A 25,393-nucleotide genomic window follows, 5' to 3' on the forward strand; every position below is an offset into this window, starting at 1 on the left:
GTATGGTTTTTTTTCTTTCTTTTTTCTTTTTTAAGATGTATATATAAATATAATTTAAATTAACTATTTAATCAATCCAAAGCAAATACACTAATTTGTCTTATTGATTGTATGGTTAACCCTATTTATATATTCGATTAAATTGAAGTTAGAATTACATTAATATTCAACATATTAAATAAAGACAGCAAAATTAAATTAACATTCAACAAAATTTTGAAAAAAAAATTCCGGTCATGACGGTTCATTATTTTTAATACAATATAATGTTAATAATTTATTATAAAATTATAATATAATATTATTATTTTTTTTCAAAGATACAAATAAGAAGAATTACTGATATAATAATGATCTTGTTAAGATTAAATAGAAATAACATTTGAAAGCAAAAAAGAAAACACTAAATATATAGAGCCCTCCGAAATTGAAGAATATTAATTTTGACATGGCAATTTAATTTTGTACCTAGAGAATCACTAACTCTAAAGAAATGATTGAGACCAATTAGTGTAGTAAGTTGGAAAAAAGCTAGGAAGATTTGATTTTATTTTTATTTTTTTTGCTTAAAGATAAGAAATATTATAAATAATATTTAAATACATGAAGAATAATCATTTTACTATTACTCTACTAGAATAGAAATCACACTAAAATTTATAATGATAAAATAAAGACTCAATTATAATTTTATCAAATTTTTAATTAGGTCTTTAAGTTTAAAGTTTAGAATGGAGTCCCTGTATTAGATAAATATTTTAATTAGATCATTTCTAATTATTTTTTGTTAAAAATACAAACTCTTTAAATTTTTGTTTTTATTTGTTATGTAGAATGAAATATAGAATATTCTAAAAATAAATATTCTAAAATTATTATATTTTTTTGAAAAATAATAAATAATAAAAATCTAATTATAAGTCCAGTTTGATACCGGTGAATTGTAGTCAGCAGTGGGTGGGTTGAATGTGCCAATTATTAGGATGCCAGGCGGCGAGACTACCAGTGAAGTACTTAGGTATCGAGCTAGGAGCAAATCCGAGGCTAGTTAGAACATGAAAGACTGTAATAGATAAAATAGAGGAGAAACTTAGTCTGTGGGTATGAAATTTTCAGTGGGTATGGAATTTTCAGTGGAGGAGAAAGCTCCGTCAATGGGAGACTGACAGTTTGAACCAACTCCTTGATATCTTGCAAGCTGTGAGATTGATAGAAGGAGAACAAGATAGAGTTGTGTGAAAATTTGACAAGGAAGGCGTTTATACTACTAACTCATTTGTACAGGTTTTGCAGGTACAAACTGTAACAGTAATTTTAGTGATTTAGGGATTCCTAATTCAACCAACTTATTTTAAAAAACCTATTAGCATGCATCTCAGTGCACAATAATTTTAGTGATATATGGACAAGCATTAGATCCAAGAGATATGTATTCATTCAAATCAAAACATATGGAACTCTAACCGTGTGTATGTTTTAATATTAGGAATTAATTTCTTTCATTTAATCTGCAACTGTTACTGCGTTATATGAATTAATTAATGTCCTTACTAATTTCAACACAATTTGGGAATTCATTTGTGGTAATGTCATGAAACTGAACTAAAAATTAATGATCAGAATATGATGAATCAAAATCAGAGATGCGATGTTGCAAATTTTAGACTAGGTGCCAAATCATCAAACTTATAGTCCGATTTGTTCCAAGAACCAGAACAAAGACCCATTAAAGTGCCAAATCATCAGCATTGAAACAAACAACTCCCCTCATATCCAGTTACATATAGAAACTCTATTACTCAAAGATAGAGTACAAATCGTGAACTAATATTCTAACAACTTAGAGGAGCAATAGGGACATGTAATCAAGCCATTCTCATTACACTTAGAGCACTGAATCTTTAGGGATTCCTTTAAAGATTTGCTTCAATTTCCCTTGTTCATACAGTGTCACAGCTTCTTCTGTTCTACCAATGTGCTTTTCGTTAACAAATAGCTTTGGTGGCACAATTTTCCCACCAAAAGTTTCTCATAGCTCTTCTTTGAACTCCTTGTGCATTGATATGCATCATTGTTGGGCAACTTTAAATTTAAAATAAAAATTACAGTTTCTAAAAAATATTTAGTTAATGAAACTGGTTACAACATGCTCCTGCAAATAAGATTGATAAACAACAATTTTAATTATTATATAAACCCTAAAACTAAAACATAACATAGATTTGAAAAGAGATTCAATGGAACAAGCATAAAAGCTTACCTTGATTTTGTAGAATGGCCGAGACATTTCATCGAACATATTAGATATATAAAGACAGAAAATATGTGAATCTACATCACATAGTCTTCATTCTCAAGTTCGGAACTAGCACTTTCACTATCTTCACTATCAAATTCTTCGTTATCGTTGATGAACTCATCATTGAGCAAAGTGTCCATTGGGCAATTTATATCTTCTACATTTACTTCTTCTATTGGAGCATTTGCATCAAACAATGAAATAACTTCATCCTCCAAAACAACACTTTGCTCTCTTAATTCAGATACAATTTCTTGATAAAAATCATTACTATCAGCCTGCTCATTAGGTTCTTCATCTGGATCATGCAAACTTTCATTCATAAAGAGCTTGGCTCTAACTTTACAAGCTGCCCACTATTCCCCACTAGACTTATACCCACTATGTGGGTATTTTGTGTAATATACCTGTTGTGCTTGTTCAGCCAAAACAAACGGCTCGTTTGATTGTAGTCTTGATTTATACTTTATGTCCACTAACCCATATCTCTCATCAACTTTTACTCCATTAATTGGGTCAAACCAGCAGCATCGAAAGATAAATACAGTATTTCCATAGCCTAAGTATGACAGTTCCAATATCTCCTCAAGAATGCCGTAGTAGTCTAAGTCATTTTCCCCATAAATATTTCCCTTAACCCATACCCCACTATTCATGGTAGCTCTATTTTTGTCGTGATCCTTAGTATGAAATCTATATCCATTAACTTTTAAGCCATTGTATGAAGTGACAGACTTGGAAGGACCATGAGCTATCTGTTGAATCATTCTACTTTCAATGTGACCTGTATCTACCTACAAATGAATACAAAGACCAATTGAAAGTTATACATTCTTGCTTTAAAAATAATTTTAATATTATAGGTATTTAATTTCAAAAATCACTCACTTGATTCTTTATCCATCTACTGAAGTCCTTATCGCGGGCATTTAGTATTTCATCTTCGAAGATATTTGGATGTAATTCTTTCAAGCAATCCTCAAATTGTCTAATAAATAAAGTAATCAATATAACATTCAGATTAATTGTAAAATTAGTCTATATATAATATGAATATAAAAACTAGTTCTGACGTACTGGAGATAAGGTTCCATTTCTTCGCAGTTGACAAGAATATATGTGTGGGCGATATGAAGCTCTTCATCAGTTAAGTATTTCTTTGAACCTCGCCCGATGGAAAGGCATGGGTATCTAAAAATAGACAAGTGATTTTCATCCATATTTGAACCACCATCATCGTTCCTAGGAACTTGAGTCCGCCTTGTTTGTACTGTTGACTAAAAATACATAGAAGTAAAATTTGAAATTTCTTCCAAAATATATGCTTCGCAAATAGATCCTTCAACTCTTGCCTTATTTCGTACTTTTCGTTTTAAGTATAGCATACACCTTTCAAATGGATACATCCATCGATACTGCACAGGTCCTCCAACCTTAGCTTCATAGGGGAGGTGTGATAAACAACTATTTCATGGTTTATATTGTGTTTTATTTGTGTGGTTTTATCATGATCTTTGCCCACTTATTCATTAAATAAGCATGCATTTATATTTCCTTCCTAAAGCTGTTTTATGGTTGAAAACTTGCTTCCTAGAGACTTTTAATTATGTATTTTATTTCTCCCTTATTCCATTCGATGCCGTGATCTGTGTGTTAAGTGTTTCAGGCTTTATAGGGCATGAATGAGTTGGAGATTGGAAGGGAAGCCTGCAAAAATGGAAGAAACACAAGAAATTGAGGAGATGACCAGCGAAAAGCGACGCGGCCGCACGGATGACGCGACCGCGCGGAAGAGAGCAATTTGCAGCGACGTGGCCGCATGGACGACGCGTCCGCGTGGCAAAGCAGAAACGCGAATGACGCGTCCGCATGAGCGACGCGATCGCGTGACATGCGTGATCAGCATAATATGTAGAATTCGCTGGGGGCGATTTTGGGCCCTATTTTGACCCAGTTTTCGGCCCAGAACAGCAGACTAGAGCCAGAGAACATGCAGAAACTAAGAACAACATTCATTCCACATAGTTTTAGTTTTTAGATATAGTTTTACTCCTCCTCTAGGTTTTCTCTCTGCACATTCATAGTTTTTAGGATAGGTTATTTTCATTGTTTTTTGCATTGGGATATTGAGAAGAGTTATTTGCCTCATCAAGACTTCGACATTCTAGTTCGTTCTCTTCACTTGTCTCTTACTCTTCCATATTTCTTAATTTTATTTGATTTTATGATTGGATTATTTTAGCTTTTATAAATATAAGAATTACTTTTGCTTTTAATTAATCTTTTCATCATTACTTATCATGTCTTTCTTTAATTTCTACGTTGATGTTATGAATTTTACATTTACAATGAGTGAGTAGTTCCCTAACTTGATGGGGAGTTGATTGAAAGGAACCCTTGAGCGGAATGTTCAAGAGAAATGTTGTAATTGAGTTTATTGTTGGCTTGCTCTCTAGTTCCTAACACCAATCTTCCCAAGAGTGGATTGGAAATTGTGGATAGAATAGCATTCCAACTTGTTTGACCTCCCCTTACTTAGTAAAGGATAACTAAATGTAATAATTCTCAATTGTCAATTAATCTTGAGAGTATTCCATCAAGAATAGGGCTTCCATGTAATCAACTCCCAGTCAAGGTTTTTATTTAAATTTATATAAATTCTCTAATTTAATTTTTTGCCATTCAATCAAATATTTTTTGAAAACATTCTGATTAATAAAATAGTACCATTTCCTACAACTCGTTGGGAGACGACCTAGGACTCATACTCCTAGTATTTTAATTTTATTTTCTGTGACACCCTTCTAAATTGATAAGGCGGATTTTTGGCGGGTTAAGAACTATACTTGCAACGTATATATTTTAATAATTTTTAATTTGCTATTTTCTGCCCGCATCAATTTTTGGCGCCGTTGCCGGGGAGTTGCAATAGAGTGCTATAGTTGTTAATTGGAATTTATTTATTTGCATTTTTATTTTATTTTGCTATTTTGAGCTGCTTGTTTCTTTCGTTAGATAACGCGTTCACTTCCTGATCCAAGCTTGCCAATATTCGATCCTGAGATTGAAAGAACAATTTCACGAATAAGGCAAGCTAGGCGTCGATTAGTCCTTTCTGAGGGCGGATTTGAAACACCATTTGAGGAAGAAACCAGCCCCCGTTCTACTGATTCGGTTGTTTTACGTACAGGTAACATGGTAGCAACCAGAAGAGTTACTATCCAGGAGGCTGGAGCCCCTAATTTTTCAATGCAACCGTTCCAAGCGCATCATCCAGCGGTGGCTACAGATTTTGAAATAAAGACCGCACTGCTCAATTTGATGCCCAAGTTTCATGGCTTACCTGCTCAAGAGCCCATCAAGCACCTGAGAGATTTTCAGGCAGCCTGCTCTACTGTCAGGCGTGATGATGCGAATGAAACTTCAATTTTACTGAAAGCCTTCCCGTTCTCTCTTGAGGGAAAGGCAAGAGAGTGGTACTACACTCAACCCGCAGCAACTGTATCCAACTGGGATATACTCAGAAGAGAGTTTTTGGAAAAGTTCTTTCCAGCTGAAGTTACTGATAAACTGAGGAAAGACATTTCCATGATTGTTCAGGATGAATCCGAGACACTTTATGAGTACTGGGAGCGCTTCAATAATCTTCTGAAAGCATGCCCCCACCATAAGATTGACAAGATAGTGTTACTCGAATATGTCACACAGGGCATGAGGCCCCAAGATAAGATTACATTGGAAAGTGCTAGCAATGGGTCTATGAAGAAGTATAAGACCACTGATGAGGCGTGGCAATTGATCAGTGATTTAGCTGAATCTACTAGGAATCACAGGCAGAAACAAAGCCGTTCAAAAGCTGTTGCAGAAGTATCCTCTAGTAGAGAGACTGCTGCTCTAACTCAGAGTATCTGTGAAATGACTAACTTGCTGAAGCAAATGCAATTGACTCAACAACAAGTTCAGCAAGCTCAACCTTCTCCAGCACAACAAAATCAACAGTTAGTCCCACAAAGAGTCTGCAGAATCTGTGCAGATTACAGCCATTATACTGATGAGTGTCCGCAGCTCCAGCAGGAAGATAACACTGTGGCAGCCACTCATAACTTCTATGACCGCCCCAACCAAGGGTACAATCAAGGTGGCAATTACAACCATGGATGGCAGGACAATTCTAACTAGAATTAGAGGGACAACAATAACAGAGGAGGCAGAGATAATCAAGGATCTCAGAGGTAGAATAATAACAACAACAGGCAGTAGACTCAGAATCAGAATCCGAATCAAAATCAGCCTTACAGAGCACCTCACCTGAGGCAACCCCAAGGACCACAGAATACCCAACAGCAGACCTCTCAATTTACTTATCCTTCTTCATCAGCCAATGATGACTTACTACAATCTATTGAGTGGAGACACCAGACCATGGAAAACAACATTAATGCCACTCTAAATGGTCTGACTGCTACCCTGCAGGCTCTTGTCTCCTATATTGGATCAATGACTAACTCTAATAATCAACGTTCGAGCTCCAGTGGAATCCCCTCTCAACCATTACCCAATCCCAAGGGTGGTATCAATGCTATCACCCTGAGGTCCGAAACCACATTGCAGGAGAAGAATCAGGAGGAGCCAAGCCCACCAGAACACACCTCAGCTGAAGAGGTAGTGGAAATAGAAGATGCTGAAGAAGAAGAGGACATACAGGACACGGCTGAAGAAGAAGAAGTGCAACCACAGGAGGAGGCATCAAATAGCACAGACACTGCAGAAGACACCACTCCCATTCCATTTCCATAACTTGCAAGGAAGCCCAGGAAGCAGCTGGAACCTGATCCCAAAATGGTAGAGATATTCAAAAAGGTTGAGGTAACTGTTTCCCTTTTTGATGTCATTCAACAGGTACCTAAGTATGCAAATTTTCTAAAAGATCTATGTATCCATAAAGACAAAATTAATGAATTAGAAACTATTCCCTTAGGAAGTTCCATATCTGCTTTAATGGGAGGTTTATCTGAAAAGTGTAGTGACCCAGGTCCTTGCATGGTTAATTGTACTATAGGTGGTGTAGTATTTTCTGATTGTATGTGTGATTTAGGAGCATGTGTAAGTATAATGCCTTTGTCTATATATGATATTTTGAGGCTCCCTCCCTTAAAAAGGTTGGCAGCTCGTTTTGTGTTAGCAGATAAGAGCATTATTACAGTGGCTGGAGTTGCTGAAGACGTATTAGTGGGCATTAAAGGACTCACGTTTCCCATTGATTTTTATATCTTGGAGATGCCCCAGAATGCCTCAGATAAGCCATCATCAATCCTACTCAGAAGACCATTCCTGAAGACCTCAAAGTTTAAATTAGATTCTTTCTCAGGAACATACTCTTTTGAAATAGATGGCCGAGTAGTGATCTTCATCCTCGGCCCCTCCTCATTCTCTACAGGGTTCCAAACCTTTCTTCAACATAGGTGACAACGAGCGGGGCAGAGATGGAAGAGATTGAACACGAGAATAAGAAGCAAGCTCGCCTTCCTTTAACCGACGAAAGAGAGGGGAACGCAGCCCCCGCCGCCATATGAGTCGGAGACTATTATAGTTTGACTCTTGTGGGAAATTCTACTTTTTTTGTTTTGGCGATAATCACTTCTGGGAGGTTGAATCCCAGGTTCCACCACAAGAAAGAAGGACAATTGGTAGTTCCCTACGAGGAAGTGCTGCCAAACAGAATGGAGTTATGAAGCATCCTCCGGAGGATCATTCTATCCTCCAGTGTGACATTATAGATGAAACCGTGGATGAATTTCACCAGGAGGAATTTGAAGAGAAGCACACAGGACAAGGTCCAAGTGTGGGGACATTCTCAGAGGACAATGACAGTGCCTTACCATTGTTACCAGCTCCAGACAATCCAGAGCCTGAACATGATCAGAAGTTAGAATTAAAACCCCTTCCTCCACACCTCAAATATGCTTACCTTGAAGATGGGCAGAAGTTTCCGGTTATCATTGCAAGGGAGCTCACTTCCCAACAGGAAGAACAGCTACTTGGTGTGCTGAGGAGGCACAAGAAGGCAATTGGTTGGAGTTTGGCAGACATAGTGGGCATCAACCCTCAAATCTGTGAGCATAGAATATTTTTAGAAGAGGGAGCAAAACCTGTCCGTCAACCACAGAGAAGACTAAACCCCACTATCCTAGAGGTTGTCAAGAAGGAAGTGACCAGACTATTAGAGGCAGATATCATCTATCCCATCTCAGACAGTGAATGGGTGAGCCCAGTACAAGTAGTGCCAAAGAAGTCTGGAGTCACTGCAGTGAAGAATGAGCATGGAGAGCTCCTGACAACCAGAGTTCAGAACGCCTGGAGGGTCTGCATTGACTACAGACGCCTCAACCAAGCAACCCGTAAGGATCACTATCCTCTTCCATTCATTGATCAAATGCTGGATCGCCTGTTAGGTAAATCACATTATTGTTTCTTAGATGGTTACACAGGTTATTTCCAGATTCATATAGCTTCTGAGGATCAGGAAAAGACCACTTTTACATGTCCTTTTGGGACTTATGCTTACAAGAGAATGCCCTTTGGCTTGTGCAATGCACCAGCTACTTTCCAAAGGTGCATGATGAGTCTTTTCTCTGATCTTATTGAGGACTGTATGGAAGTCTTTATGGATAGTGTATACGGCGATTCTTTTAGCCTTTGCTTAGATGGATTATCTAGAGTATTGGATAGATGTGTAAATACAAACCTTGTGCTAAATTTTGAAAAATGCCACTTTATGGTTAAACAAGGAATTGTACTAGGACATGTTGTGTCTAATACTGGCATTTCTGTAGACCCAGCAAAGGTGGATGTTATTTCTACTTTACCTTACCCCTCTTCTGTGAGGGAGGTCTGTTCTTTCCTTGGCCATGCAGGTTTTTACAGGAGATTCATAAAGGACTTCAGTAAGGTAGCACTTCCCTTATCCAGATTACTGCAGAAAGACATTGAGTTCGAGTTCAGTGAAAATTGCAAACAAGCGTTTGATAAGCTGAAGACCGCACTGACTCAAGCCCCAATTGTAAGAGGACCAGACTGGAGCCAACCATTTGAGATTATGTGTGATGCTTCCAACCACGCAGTAGGAGCAGCACTGGCTCAGCGTGAAGGTAAGGACCCCTTTGTTATTGCTTATGCGTCTAAAACTTTAGATGCCGCTCAGTCTAATTATACTACTACTGAGAAAGAGCTTCTTGCTATTGTTTTCGCTCTGGATAAATTCTGAGCCTATTTACTTGGTACGAAGGTAGTAGTGTATTCAGACCACGCAGCTCTAAAGTATCTATTATCTAAAAAGGAGTCTAAACCAAGGCTTATACGTTGGATACTGCTATTACAAGAATTTGATTTAGAAATTAAGGATAGGAGTGGTAACTAGAATTTAGTGGCAGACCACTTGAGTCGCCTTGAGCACATTACAGATGATCCCACTCCTATAGCTGATAATTTTCCATTTGATAACCTGCAAGCAGTATCTGAGATAGTCCCTTGGTATGCACCTGTAGCTAATTACAGTATTTTCACTCATCAACTTTTACTCCATTAATTGGGTCAAACCTGCAGCATCGAAAGATAAATACAGTATTTCCATAGCCTAAGTATGACAGTTCCAATATCTCCTCAAGAATGCCGTAGTAGTCTAAGTCATTTTCCCCATAAATATTTCCCTTAACACATACCCCACTATTCATGGTAGCTCTATTTTTGTCGTGATCCTTAGTATGAAATCTATATCCATTAACTTTTAAGCCATTGTATGAAGTGACAGACTTGGAAGGACCATGAGCTATCTGTTGAATCATTCTACTTTCAATGTGACCTGTATCTACCTACAAATGAATACAAAGACCAATTGAAAGTTATACATTCTTGCTTTAAAAATAATTTTAATATTATAGGTATTTAATTTCAAAAATCACTCACTTGATTCTTTATCCATCTACTGAAGTCCTTATCGCGGGCATTTAGTATTTCATCTTCGAAGATATTTGGATGTAATTCTTTCAAGCAATCCTCAAATTGTCTAATAAATAAAGTAATCAATATAACATTCAGATTAATTGTAAAATTAGTCTATATATAATATGAATATAAAAACTAGTTCTGACGTACTGGAGATAAGGTTCCATTTCTTCGCAGTTGACAAGAATGTATGTGTGGGCGATATGAAGCTCTTCATCAGTTAAGTATTTCTTTGAACCTCGCCCGATGGAAAGGCATGGGTATCTAAAAATAGACAAGTGATTTTCATCCATATTTGAACCACCATCATCGTTCCTAGGAACCTGAGTCCGCCTTGTTTGTACTGTTGACTAAAAATACATAGAAGTAAAATTTGAAATTTCTTCCAAAATATATGCTTCGCAAATAGATCCTTCAACTCTTGCTTTATTTCGTACTTTTCGTTTTAAGTATAGCATACACCTTTCAAATGGATACATCCATCGATACTGCACAGGTCCTCCAACCTTAGCTTCATAGGGGAGGTGTGATAAACAACTATTTCATGGTTTATATTGTGTTTTATTTGTGTGGTTTTATCATGATCTTTGCCCACTTATTCATTAAATAAGCATGCATTTATATTTCCTTCCTAAAGCTGTTTTATGGTTGAAAACTTGCTTCCTAGAGACTTTTAATTATGTATTTTATTTCTCCCTTATTCCATTCGATGCCGTGATCTGTGTGTTAAGTGTTTCAGGCTTTATAGGGCATGAATGAGTTGGAGATTGGAAGGGAAGCCTGCAAAAATGGAAGAAACACAAGAAATTGAGGAGATGACCAGCGAAAAGCGACGCGGCCGCACGGATGACGCGACCGCGCGGAAGAGAGCAATTTGCAGCGACGCGGCCGCATGGACGACGCGTCCGCGTGGCAAAGCAGAAACGCGAATGACGCGTCCGCATGAGCGACGCGATCGCGTGACGTGCGCGATCAGCATAATATGTAGAATTCGCTGGGGGCGATTTTGGGCCCTATTTTGACCCAGTTTTCGGCCCAGAACAGCAGACTAGAGCCAGAGAACATGCAGAAACTAAGAACAACATTCATTCCACATAGTTTTAGTTTTTAGATATAGTTTTACTCCTCCTCTAGGTTTTCTCTCTGCACATTCATAGTTTTTAGGATAGGTTATTTTCATTGTTTTTTGCATTGGGATATTGAGAAGAGTTATTTGCCTCATCAAGACTTCGACATTCTAGTTCGTTCTCTTCACTTGTCTCTTACTCTTCCATATTTCTTAATTTTATTTGATTTTATGATTGGATTATTTTAGCTTTTATAAATATAAGAATTACTTTTGCTTTTAATTAATCTTTTCATCATTACTTATCATGTCTTTCTTTAATTTCTACGTTGATGTTATGAATTTTACATTTACAATGAGTGAGTAGTTCCCTAACTTGATGGGGAGTTGATTGAAAGGAACCCTTGAGCGGAATGTTCAAGAGAAAGGTTGTAATTGAGTTTATTGTTGGCTTGCTCTCTAGTTCCTAACACCAATCTTCCCAAGAGTGGATTGGAAATTGTGGATAGAATAGCATTCCAACTTGTTTGACCTCCCCTTACTTAGTAAAGGATAACTAAATGTAATAATTCTCAATTGTCAATTAATCTTGAGAGTATTCCATCAAGAATAGGGCTTCCATGTAATCAACTCCCAGTCAAGGTTTTTATTTAAATTTATATAAATTCTCTAATTTAATTTTTTGCCATTCAATCAAATATTTTTTGAAAACATTCTGATTAATAAAATAGTACCATTTCCTGCAACTCGTTGGGAGACGACCTAGGACTCATACTCCTAGTATTTTAATTTTATTTTCTGTGACACCCTTCTAAATTGATAAGGCGGATTTTTGGCGGGTTAAGAACTATACTTGCAACGTATATATTTTAACAATTTTTAATTTGCTAATTTCTGCCCGCATCAATTTTTGGCGCCGTTGCCGGGGAGTTGCAATAGAGTGCTATAGTTGTTAATTGGAATTTATTTATTTGCATTTTTATTTTATTTTGCTATTTTGAGCTGCTTGTTTCTTTCGTTAGATAATGCGTTCACTTCCTGATCCAAGCTTGCCAATATTCGATCCTGAGATTGAAAGAACAATTTCACGAATAAGGCAAGCTAGGCGTCGATTAGTCCTTTCTGAGGGCGGATTTGAAACACCATTTGAGGAAGAAACCAGCCCCCGTTCTACTGATTCGGTTGTTTTACGTACAGGTAACATGGTAGCAACCAGAAGAGTTACTATCCAGGAGGCTGGAGCCCCTAATTTTTCAATGCAACCGTTCCAAGCGCATCATCCAGCGGTGGCTACAGATTTTGAAATAAAGACCGCACTGCTCAATTTGATGCCCAAGTTTCATGGCTTACCTGCTCAAGAGCCCATCAAGCACCTGAGAGATTTTCAGGCAGCCTGCTCTACTGTCAGGCGTGATGATGCGAATGAAACTTCAATTTTACTGAAAGCCTTCCCGTTCTCTCTTGAGGGAAAGGCAAGAGAGTGGTACTACACTCAACCCGCAGCAACTGTATCCAACTGGGATATACTCAGAAGAGAGTTTTTGGAAAAGTTCTTTCCAGCTGAAGTTACTGATAAACTGAGGAAAGACATTTCCATGATTGTTCAGGATGAATCCGAGACACTTTATGAGTACTGGGAGCGCTTCAATAATCTTCTGGAAGCATGCCCCCACCATAAGATTGACAAGATAGTGTTACTCGAATATGTCACACAGGGCATGAGGCCCCAAGATAAGATTACATTGGAAAGTGCTAGCAATGGGTCTATGAAGAAGTATAAGACCACTGATGAGGCGTGGCAATTGATCAGTGATTTAGCTGAATCTACTAGGAATCACAGGTAGAAACAAAGCCGTTCAAAAGCTGTTGCAGAAGTATCCTCTAGTAGAGAGACTGCTGCTCTAACTCAGAGTATCTGTGAAATGACTAACTTGCTGAAGCAAATGCAATTGACTCAACAACAAGTTCAGCAAGCTCAACCTTCTCCAGCACAACAAAATCAACAGTTAGTCCCACAAAGAGTCTGCAGAATCTGTGCAGATTACAGCCATTATACTGATGAGTGTCCGCAGCTCCAGCAGGAAGACAACACTGTGGCAGCCACTCATAACTTCTATGACCGCCCCAACCAAGGGTACAATCAAGGTGGCAATTACAACCATGGATGGCAGGACAATTCTAACTAGAATTAGAGGGACAACAATAACAGAGGAGGCAGAGATAATCAAGGATCTCAGAGGTAGAATAATAACAACAACAGGCAGTAGACTCAGAATTAGAATCCGAATCAAAATCAGCCTTACAGAGCACCTCACCTGAGGCAACCCCAAGGACCACAGAATACCCAACAACAGACCTCTCAATTTACTTATCCTTCTTCATCAGCCAATGATGACTTACTACAATCTATTGAGTGGAGACACCAGACCATGGAAAACAACATTAATGCCACTCTAAATGGTCTGACTGCTACCCTGCAGGCTCTTGTCTCCTATATTGGATCAATGACTAACTCTAATAATCAACGTTCGAGCTCCAGTGGAATCCCCTCTCAACCATTACCCAATCCCAAGGGTGGTATCAATGCTATCACCCTGAGGTCCGAAACCACATTGTAGGAGAAGAATCAGGAGGAGCCAAGCCCACCAGAACACACCTCAGCTGAAGAGGTAGTGGAAATAGAAGATGCTGAAGAAGAAGAGGACATACAGGACACGGCTGAAGAAGAAGAAGTGCAACCACAGGAGGAGGCATCAAATAGCACAGACACTGCAGAAGACACCACTCCCATTCCATTTCCATAACTTGCAAGGAAGCCCAGGAAGCAGCTGGAACCTGATCCCAAAATGGTAGAGATATTCAAAAAGGTTGAGGTAACTGTTTCCCTTTTTGATGTCATTCAACAGGTACCTAAGTATGCAAATTTTCTAAAAGATCTATGTATCCATAAAGACAAAATTAATGAATTAGAAACTATTCCCTTAGGAAGTTCCATATCTGCTTTAATGGGAGGTTTATCTGAAAAGTGTAGTGACCCAGGTCCTTGCATGGTTAATTGTACTATAGGTGGTGTAGTATTTTCTGATTGTATGTGTGATTTAGGAGCATGTGTAAGTATAATGCCTTTGTCTATATATGATATTTTGAGGCTCCCTCCCTTAAAAAGGTTGGCAGCTCGTTTTGTGTTAGCAGATAAGAGCATTATTACAGTGGCTGGAGTTGCTGAAGACGTATTAGTGGGCATTAAAGGACTCACGTTTCCCATTGATTTTTATATCTTGGAGATGCCCCAGAATGCCTCAGATAAGCCATCATCAATCCTACTCAGAAGACCATTCCTGAAGACCTCAAAGTTTAAATTAGATTCTTTCTCAGGAACATACTCTTTTGAAATAGATGGCCGAGTAGTGATCTTCATCCTCGGCCCCTCCTCATTCTCTACAGGGTTCCAAACCTTTCTTCAACATAGGTGACAACGAGCGGGGCAGAGATGGAAGAGATTGAACACGAGAATAAGAAGCAAGCTCGCCTTCCTTTAACCGACGAAAGAGAGGGGAACGCAGCCCCCGCCGCCATATGAGTCGGAGACTATTATAGTTTGACTCTTGTGGGAAATTCTACTTTTTTTGTTTTGGCGATAATCACTTCTGGGAGGTTGAATCCCAGGTTCCACCACAAGAAAGAAGGACAATTGGTAGTTCCCTACGAGGAAGTGCTGCCAAACAGAATGGAGTTATGAAGCATCCTCCGGAGGATCATTCTATCCTCCAGTGTGACATTATAGATGAAACCGTGGATGAATTTCACCAGGAGGAATTTGAAGAGAAGCACACAGGACAAGGTCCAAGTGTGGGGACATTCTCAGAGGACAATGACAGTGCCTTACCATTGTTACCAGCTCCAGACAATCCAGAGCCTGAACATGATCAGAAGTTAGAATTAAAACCCCTTCCTCCACACCTCAAATATGCTTACCTTGAAGATGGGCAGAAGTTTCCGGTTATCATTGCAAGGGAGCTCACTTCCCAACAGGAAGAACAGCTACTTGGTGTGCTGAGGAGGCACAAGAAGGCAATTGGTTGGAGTTTGGCAGACATAGTGGGCATCAACCCTCAAATCTGTGAGCATAGAATATTTTTAGAAGAGGGAGCAAAACCTGTCCGTCAACCACAGAGAAGACTAAACCCCACTATCCTAGAGGTTGTCAAGAAGGAAGTGACCAGACTATTAGAGGCAGATATCATCTATCCCATCTCAGACAGTGAATGGGTGAGCCCAGTACAAGTAGTGCCAAAGAAGTCTGGAGTCACTGCAGTGAAGAATGAGCATGGAGAGCTCCTGACAACCAGAGTTCAGAACGCCTGGAGGGTCTGCATTGACTACAGACGCCTCAACCAAGCAACCCGTAAGGATCACTATCCTCTTCCATTCATTGATCAAATGCTGGATCGCCTGTTAGGTAAATCACATTATTGTTTCTTAGATGGTTACACAGGTTATTTCCAGATTCATATAGCTTCTGAGGATCAGGAAAAGACCACTTTTACATGTCCTTTTGGGACTTATGCTTACAAGAGAATGCCCTTTGGCTTGTGCAATGCACCAGCTACTTTCCAAAGGTGCATGATGAGTCTTTTCTCTGATCTTATTGAGGACTGTATGGAAGTCTTTATGGATAGTGTATACGGCGATTCTTTTAGCCTTTGCTTAGATGGATTATCTAGAGTATTGGATAGATGTGTAAATACAAACCTTGTGCTAAATTTTGAAAAATGCCACTTTATGGTTAAACAAGGAATTGTACTAGGACATGTTGTGTCTAATACTGGCATTTCTGTAGACCCAGCAAAGGTGGATGTTATTTCTACTTTACCTTACCCCTCTTCTGTGAGGGAGGTCTGTTCTTTCCTTGGCCATGCAGGTTTTTACAGGAGATTCATAAAGGACTTCAGTAAGGTAGCACTTCCCTTATCCAGATTACTGCAGAAAGACATTGAGTTCGAGTTCAGTGAAAATTGCAAACAAGCGTTTGATAAGCTGAAGACCGCACTGACTCAAGCCCCAATTGTAAGAGGACCAGACTGGAGCCAACCATTTGAGATTATGTGTGATGCTTCCAACCACGCAGTAGGAGCAGCACTGGCTCAGCGTGAAGGTAAGGACCCCTTTGTTATTGCTTATGCGTCTAAAACTTTAGATGCCGCTCAGTCTAATTATACTACTACTGAGAAAGAGCTTCTTGCTATTGTTTTCGCTCTGGATAAATTCTGAGCCTATTTACTTGGTACGAAGGTAGTAGTGTATTCAGACCACGCAGCTCTAAAGTATCTATTATCTAAAAAGGAGTCTAAACCAAGGCTTATACGTTGGATACTGCTATTACAAGAATTTGATTTAGAAATTAAGGATAGGAGTGGTAACTAGAATTTAGTGGCAGACCACTTGAGTCGCCTTGAGCACATTACAGATGATCCCACTCCTATAGCTGATAATTTTCCATTTGATAACCTGCAAGCAGTATCTGAGATAGTCCCTTGGTATGCACCTGTAGCTAATTACAGTATTTTCACTCATCAACTTTTACTCCATTAATTGGGTCAAACCTGCAGCATCGAAAGATAAATACAGTATTTCCATAGCCTAAGTATGACAGTTCCAATATCTCCTCAAGAATGCCGTAGTAGTCTAAGTCATTTTCCCCATAAATATTTCCCTTAACCCATACCCCACTATTCATGGTAGCTCTATTTTTGTCGTGATCCTTAGTATGAAATCTATATCCATTAACTTTTAAGCCATTGTATGAAGTGACAGACTTGGAAGGACCATGAGCTATCTGTTGAATCATTCTACTTTCAATGTGACCTGTATCTACCTACAAATGAATACAAAGACCAATTGAAAGTTATACATTCTTGCTTTAAAAATAATTTTAATATTATAGGTATTTAATTTCAAAAATCACTCACTTGATTCTTTATCCATCTACTGAAGTCCTTATCGCGGGCATTTAGTATTTCATCTTCGAAGATATTTGGATGTAATTCTTTCAAGCAATCCTCAAATTGTCTAATAAATAAAGTAATCAATATAACATTCAGATTAATTGTAAAATTAGTCTATATATAATATGAATATAAAAACTAGTTCTGACGTACTGGAGATAAGGTTCCATTTCTTCGCAGTTGACAAGAATGTATGTGTGGGCGATATGAAGCTCTTCATCAGTTAAGTATTTCTTTGAACCTCGCCCGATGGAAAGGCATGGGTATCTAAAAATAGACAAGTGATTTTCATCCATATTTGAACCACCATCATCGTTCCTAGGAACTTGAGTCCGCCTTGTTTGTACTGTTGACTAAAAATACATAGAAGTAAAATTTGAAATTTCTTCCAAAATATATGCTTCGCAAATAGATCCTTCAACTCTTGCCTTATTTCGTACTTTTCGTTTTAAGTATAGCATACACCTTTCAAATGGATACATCCATCGATACTGCACAGGTCCTCCAACCTTAGCTTCATAGGGGAGGTGTGATAAACAACTATTTCATGGTTTATATTGTGTTTTATTTGTGTGGTTTTATCATGATCTTTGCCCACTTATTCATTAAATAAGCATGCATTTATATTTCCTTCCTAAAGCTGTTTTATGGTTGAAAACTTGCTTCCTAGAGACTTTTAATTATGTATTTTATTTCTCCCTTATTCCATTCGATGCCGTGATCTGTGTGTTAAGTGTTTCAGGCTTTATAGGGCATGAATGAGTTGGAGATTGGAAGGGAAGCCTGCAAAAATGGAAGAAACACAAGAAATTGAGGAGATGACCAGCGAAAAGCGACGCGGCCGCACGGATGACGCGACCGCGCGGAAGAGAGCAATTTGCAGCGACGCGGCCGCATGGACGACGCATCCGCGTGGCAAAGCAGAAACGCGAATGACGCGTCCGCATGAGCGACGTGATCGCGTGACGTGCGCGATCAGCATAATATGTAGAATTCGCTGGGGGCGATTTTGGGCCCTATTTTGACCCAGTTTTCGGCCCAGAACAGCAGACTAGAGCCAGAGAACATGCAGAAACTAAGAACAACATTCATTCCACATAGTTTTAGTTTTTAGATATAGTTTTACTCTTCCTCTAGGTTTTCTCTCTGCACATTCATAGTTTTTAGGATAGGTTATTTTCATTGTTTTTTGCATTGGGATATTGAGAAGAGTTATTTGCCTCATCAAGACTTCGACATTCTAGTTCGTTCTCTTCACTTGTCTCTTACTCTTCCATATTTCTTAATTTTATTTGATTTTATGATTGGATTATTTTAGCTTTTATAAATATAAGAATTACTTTTGCTTTTAATTAATCTTTTCATCATTACTTATCATGTCTTTCTTTAATTTCTACGTTGATGTTATGAATTTTACATTTACAATGAGTGAGTAGTTCCCTAACTTGATGGGAAGTTGATTGAAAGGAACCCTTGAGCGGAATGTTCAAGAGAAAGGTTGTAATTGAGTTTATTGTTGGCTTGCTCTCTAGTTCCTAACACCAATCTTCCCAAGAGTGGATTGGAAATTGTGGATAGAATAGCATTCCAACTTGTTTGACCTCCCCTTACTTAGTAAAGGATAACTAAATGTAATAATTCTCAATTGTCAATTAATCTTGAGAGTATTCCATCAAGAATAGGGCTTCCATGTAATCAACTCCCAGTCAAGGTTTTTATTTAAATTTATATAAATTCTCTAATTTAATTTTTTGCCATTCAATCAAATATTTTTTGAAAACATTCTGATTAATAAAATAGTACCATTTCCTGCAACTCGTTGGGAGACGACCTAGGACTCATACTCCTAGTATTTTAATTTTATTTTCTGTGACACCCTTCTAAATTGATAAGGCGGATTTTTGGCAGGTTAAGAACTATACTTGCAACGTATATATTTTAACAATTTTTAATTTGCTAATTTCTGCCCGCATCAATTTTTGGCGCCGTTGCCGGAGAGTTGCAATAGAGTGCTATAGTTGTTAATTGGAATTTATTTATTTGCATTTTTATTTTATTTTGCTATTTTGAGCTGCTTGTTTCTTTCGTTAGATAATGCGTTCACTTCCTGATCCAAGCTTGCCAATATTCGATCCTGAGATTGAAAGAACAATTTCACGAATAAGGCAAGCTAGGCGTCGATTAGTCCTTTCTGAGGGCGGATTTGAAACACCATTTGAGGAAGAAACCAGCCCCCGTTCTACTGATTCGGTTGTTTTACGTACAGGTAACATGGTAGCAACCAGAAGAGTTACTATCCAGGAGGCTGGAGCCCCTAATTTTTCAATGCAACCGTTCCAAGCGCATCATCCAGCGGTGGCTACAGATTTTGAAATAAAGACCGCACTGCTTAATTTGATGCCCAAGTTTCATGGCTTACCTGCTCAAGAGCCCATCAAGCACCTGAGAGATTTTCAGGTAGCCTGCTCTACTGTCAGGCGTGATGATGCGAATGAAACTTCAATTTTACTGAAAGCCTTCCCGTTCTCTCTTGAGGGAAAGGCAAGAGAGTGGTACTACACTCAACCCGCAGCAACTGTATCCAACTGGGATATACTCAGAAGAGAGTTTTTGGAAAAGTTCTTTCCAGCTGAAGTTACTGATAAACTGAGGAAAGACATTTCCATGATTGTTCAGGATGAATCCGAGACACTTTATGAGAAATGGGAGCGCTTCAATAATCTTCTGGAAGCATGCCCCCACCATAAGATTGACAAGATAGTGTTACTCGAATATGTCACACAGGGCATGAGGCCCCAAGATAAGATTACATTGGAAAGTGCTAGCAATGGGTCTATGAAGAAGTATAAGACCACTGATGAGGCGTGGCAATTGATCAGTGATTTAGCTGAATCTACTAGGAATCACAGGCAGAAACAAAGCCGTTCAAAAGCTGTTGCAGAAGTATCCTCTAGTAGAGAGACTGCTGCTCTAACTCAGAGTATCTGTGAAATGACTAACTTGCTGAAGCAAATGCAATTGACTCAACAACAAGTTCAGCAAGCTCAACCTTCTCCAGCACAACAAAATCAACAGTTAGTCCCACAAAGAGTCTGCAGAATCTGTGCAGATTACAGCCATTATACTGATGAGTGTCCGCAGCTCCAGCAGGAAGACAACACTGTGGCAGCCACTCATAACTTCTATGACCGCCCCAACCAAGGGTACAATCAAGGTGGCAATTACAACCATGGATGGCAGGACAATTCTAACTAGAATTAGAGGGACAACAATAACAGAGGAGGCAGAGATAATCAAGGATCTCAGAGGTAGAATAATAACAACAACAGGCAGTAGACTCAGAATCAGAATCCGAATCAAAATCAGCCTTACAGAGCACCTCACCTGAGGCAACCCCAAGGACCACAGAATACCCAACAGCAGACCTCTCAATTTACTTATCCTTCTTCATCAGCCAATGATGACTTACTACAATCTATTGAGTGGAGACACCAGACCATGGAAAACAACATTAATGCCACTCTAAATGGTCTGACTGCTACCCTGCAGGCTCTTGTCTCCTATATTGGATCAATGACTAACTCTAATAATCAACGTTCGAGCTCCAGTGGAATCCCCTCTCAACCATTACCCAATCCCAAGGGTGGTATCAATGCTATCACCCTGAGGTCCGAAACCACATTGCAGGAGAAGAATCAGGAGGAGCCAAGCCCACCAGAACACACCTCAGCTGAAGAGGTAGTGGAAATAGAAGATGCTGAAGAAGAAGAGGACATACAGGACACGGCTGAAGAAGAAGAAGTGCAACCACAGGAGGAGGCATCAAATAGCACAGACACTGCAGAAGACACCACTCCCATTCCATTTCCATAACTTGCAAGGAAGCCCAGGAAGCAGCTGGAACCTGATCCCAAAATGGTAGAGATATTCAAAAAGGTTGAGGTAACTGTTTCCCTTTTTGATGTCATTCAACAGGTACCTAAGTATGCAAATTTTCTAAAAGATCTATGTATCCATAAAGACAAAATTAATGAATTAGAAACTATTCCCTTAGGAAGTTCCATATCTGCTTTAATGGGAGGTTTATCTGAAAAGTGTAGTGACCCAGGTCCTTGCATGGTTAATTGTACTATAGGTGGTGTAGTATTTTCTGATTGTATGTGTGATTTAGGAGCATGTGTAAGTATAATGCCTTTGTCTATATATGATATTTTGAGGCTCCCTCCCTTAAAAAGGTTGGCAGCTCGTTTTGTGTTAGCAGATAAGAGCATTATTACAGTGGCTGGAGTTGCTGAAGACGTATTAGTGGGCATTAAAGGACTCACGTTTCCCATTGATTTTTATATCTTGGAGATGCCCCAGAATGCCTCAGATAAGGCATCATCAATCCTACTCAGAAGACCATTCCTGAAGACCTCAAAGTTTAAATTAGATTCTTTCTCAGGAACATACTCTTTTGAAATAGATGGCCGAGTAGTGATCTTCATCCTCGGTCCCTCCTCATTCTCTACAGGGTTCCAAACCTTTCTTCAACATAGGTGACAACGAGCGGGGCAGAGATGGAAGAGATCGAACACGAGAATAAGAAGCAAGCTCGCCTTCCTTTAACCGACGAAAGAGAGGGGAACGCAGCCCCCGCCGCCATATGAGTCGGAGACTATTATAGTTTGACTCTTGTGGGAAATTCTACTTTTTTTGTTTTGGCGATAATCACTTCTGGGAGGTTGAATCCCAGGTTCCACCACAAGAAAGAAGGACAATTGGTAGTTCCCTACGAGGAAGTGCTGCCAAACAGAATGGAGTTATGAAGCATCCTCAGCAAATTATGCTTTTCTGTGAAATTTTTGATGTTTGGGGTATTGACTTCATGGGTCCATTTCCAAATTCTAATGGTTATTTTTATGTTTTGTTAGCTGTGGATTACGTTTCTAAGTGGGTGGAAGCAATTCCTACCCGCGCTGATGATGCTAACACTGTTGTTTCCTTTGTGAGAAACCATATTATTTGTCGCTTTGGATCACCACAAGCAATCGTGAGCGATCAAGGCACCCATTTTTGTAACAGGAGACTAACAGGATTGATGAAGAAGCATGGGATAATTCATAAAGTTGCAACAGCTTACTATCCTCAAACTAATGGGCAAGCCGAGATGTCAAATAGAGAGATAAAGCGTATCTTGCAGAAGATAGTAAAGCCTCATAGAAGAGACTGGAGCACCAGGCTATAAGGTGCACTCTGGGCGTACAGAACAGCATACAAAACACCCATTGGGATGAGTCCTTTCTGCTTAGTTTATGGAAAAGCTTGTCATCTCCCTGTTGAAATAGAGCACAAAGCCTTTTGGGCAGTAAAAGAATGCAATATGGGAATTGAAGGAGCAGGAGTTGAAAGGAAGTTGCAACTGCAAGAACTGGAAAGTCTTCGCCTAGAAGCTTATGAGAATTCAAGACTATACAAGGAGAAGATGAAGGCTGTACATGATCAGCACATCAAGAGGAAAGAGTTCCAACATGGGGACTCAGTCCTCCTTTACAAATCTCGACTGAGGCTCATGCCAGGCAAGTTGAGATCGAGATGGGAAGGTCCATACAGAGTAGAGAAGGCCGAACCATACGGAGTTTATCACCTTAGCCATCCTTCGAGCTCTGAACTTATCAAAGTTAATGGACATCGCTTAAAGCTGTACCATGGCGAGAAGCAAAAGAGAGACAAGAAACTCGAGATCTTCCGCTTGGAAGACCGCCACATAGCCGAAAACTGAGCTAGTGGAGCGTCCAACTTACGAAGGTTAAAGCAAAGTGCTAGGTGGGAGACAACCCACCATGGTATGATCGTTCTTTTCTTTATTTTTAGTTTCCTTATTCAATAACTCTTCTCTTTATTAGTATATTTCGTGCATCTGCATTCACATACTTTGGCTTTTGATTAAAAAAAAAAAATTTCCACGCGACGCGACCGCCTCAGTGACGCGTCCGCGTCGCAAGGGGCTGGGGGAAAAATAAAAACGAACAGAGAGTCACGCGAGAGCGTGGCTGGAGGCGTGCCAATGGCACAAATCGTCCCACGCGATCGCGTCGCTGACGCGACCGCGTCATATGGGAATAATGGCCTCCCACGCGACCGCGTGCCCCACGCGGCCGCGTGACAAGGATTTCGGCGTAATAATGGTGCACAGCTGAAAGTTGTGCTAGAGTGGTGCTGGACTGGCGCTGGACGCGCAGTCCACCTCACGCGACCGCATCCCCCACGCGGCCGCGTCGTACCCTATAAACTACCCACTCACGCGATAGCATGCCCCATGCGATCGCGTCACCCAAAATTTGGCATTTAATGATTTTGAACAAAGAGTTGTGCGAGTGCGAGGCGACCCTCGCGCCAATGGCACAAACTGGGTCACACGACCGCATGACCGACACGACCGCGTCAATCACCTTAAGCGCAAGTCGCGCGATCGCGTCGCTTGCGGCGCACAGTTTTCCTAATTTTGCCAAATATCATATCTTTTTTCTCCCCAAATCCTATTTTCCCTTTTCCCCCTTATTTCTTCTTCCTACCTTCCTCCTTCTTCCTCCTTTCTCACTTTTTACTTTCTCTCACCCCCATTAACAAGGTTTTTTCTCTTCTTCCCTCCTCACTTTTCTATTATTCTTCTTATTTTTACATGTTATCTTCTTTTCTTTTCTTTTTACCTTCATTGTTCTTATTTTCTTTTTCTTTCTTTTTCCTTTTTACTTGGTGTTATCAATTTATATGAGTCATTATTTGTAATTATATGCTTGTGGATTGTTATAAATTTGTTTGACAATTATATATTATTTTAAGGGATTACTTGCATGCTCATATTCTTATTTTCAAGAACTTATTCTACATGCATGCTATGTGTTTGTGAAAAAGCCCATATGGCATTATGAACTTCTCTACATTATTCTACTCTAATATTCAATGCTTGCTTTTCACAAAATCCTTTACTATTATATTAATTGAATTTAATTGTCAATACAAACGTGATGGTTTGTTACAAAGTAATGCTTGGTCTATGCTACTCATGCCCTTTTCCGGCATGCCAATAAACACCTTGCATTCACTTGTCATTATATGCACTAGCTATTTTCCTTTGATGACTTTTCACATGTACTCATGAGCGTGTGTTAATGTCAGTTACCTCCTAATGTGCATCCATCACCACCTTTTCCGTTCTCTTCCTTGCCGTATACCTCTTTGAATTCAATTTACTCTCTCTTCCCTTTTCAGGATGGCCACCAAGAAAGGAAAAGAGAAAGCCACTCCCAAACCTCCAGCAAGAAGAGGAACTAAAAGAGCACTAGTGGCAGAGCCTTCTTCAACTGCAGTCAAGCCCTCAACAAAAAGAGTTAAGAGGATCATCAAGGTTGATGATAAAGAAAGAGCCTTTCCAGCAAAGGACACTGCGCGATTCTCCAATCGCTACTGTGAGCAGATGTTCCCCATTCTGGCAGAAAGGAATTACAACAACGAATACCTTCTGCTCCTCCCGCCCAATATTGCTACCTTTGTTGAGCTACAAATTGCCCGAAGACAATGGGATTTCCTACAGAGACAGCCAAGGCAGGTCAATCTTTCTTGGGTAGTTGAGTTCTACTCCAACTTCCACCTGCCAACTCTGCAGTTTGTCTTTGTTCGTCAGAAGCAAGTCCCCATTACAGAAGAGGCCATTCAAAGAGCTCTAAGTCTTCCCCCTATTCCAGAAGGATTGGACGCCTTTCAAGAAGCCGCACTCAAGCGCCAGATGTACCAATTTGACTGGGACGCTGTTCTCAGAGTTATCGCACTACCTGGCAGCCGATGGATCTACGGATACCATCGTACCTGCCCTAAGGGTATATTGGCTTCAGCACTCACCTTGGAGGCTCGCGTATGGGCACAGATCATGTCCCATTACGTCTTCTCGAGCACTCAAGAGTCCTCCTTCACTGCAAACATGGCCATTCTACTATGGTGCATCCTTACAGACCAGCCTCTGAATTTACCAAGACATATCTGGAA

General features: G+C 39.5%; 1 protein-coding gene across 1 annotated transcript in view; it reads right to left on the bottom strand.

Annotated features, from left to right (window-relative positions):
• Positions 1-2,331: 2,331 nt before the first annotated feature.
• LOC140178628 (uncharacterized) overlaps positions 2,332-25,393 on the bottom strand; it is a 39,391-nt gene continuing 16,329 nt past the window's right edge. The window contains exons 3-12 of the mRNA XM_072215831.1: positions 17,525-17,638; positions 17,336-17,435; positions 16,993-17,241; positions 10,451-10,650; positions 10,262-10,361; positions 9,919-10,167; positions 3,377-3,576; positions 3,188-3,287; positions 2,707-3,093; positions 2,332-2,577 (exon numbers count right to left, since the gene is read on the bottom strand). Of these exons, the coding sequence (XP_072071932.1) occupies positions 2,332-2,577; positions 2,707-3,093; positions 3,188-3,287; positions 3,377-3,576; positions 9,919-10,167; positions 10,262-10,361; positions 10,451-10,650; positions 16,993-17,241; positions 17,336-17,435; positions 17,525-17,638 (1,945 nt within the window). The remainder of the gene's footprint in view (positions 2,578-2,706; positions 3,094-3,187; positions 3,288-3,376; positions 3,577-9,918; positions 10,168-10,261; positions 10,362-10,450; positions 10,651-16,992; positions 17,242-17,335; positions 17,436-17,524; positions 17,639-25,393) is intronic.

This window comes from Arachis hypogaea, chromosome 14, assembly GCF_003086295.3.
Source record: "Arachis hypogaea cultivar Tifrunner chromosome 14, arahy.Tifrunner.gnm2.J5K5, whole genome shotgun sequence".
NCBI lineage: Eukaryota > Viridiplantae > Streptophyta > Magnoliopsida > Fabales > Fabaceae > Arachis > Arachis hypogaea.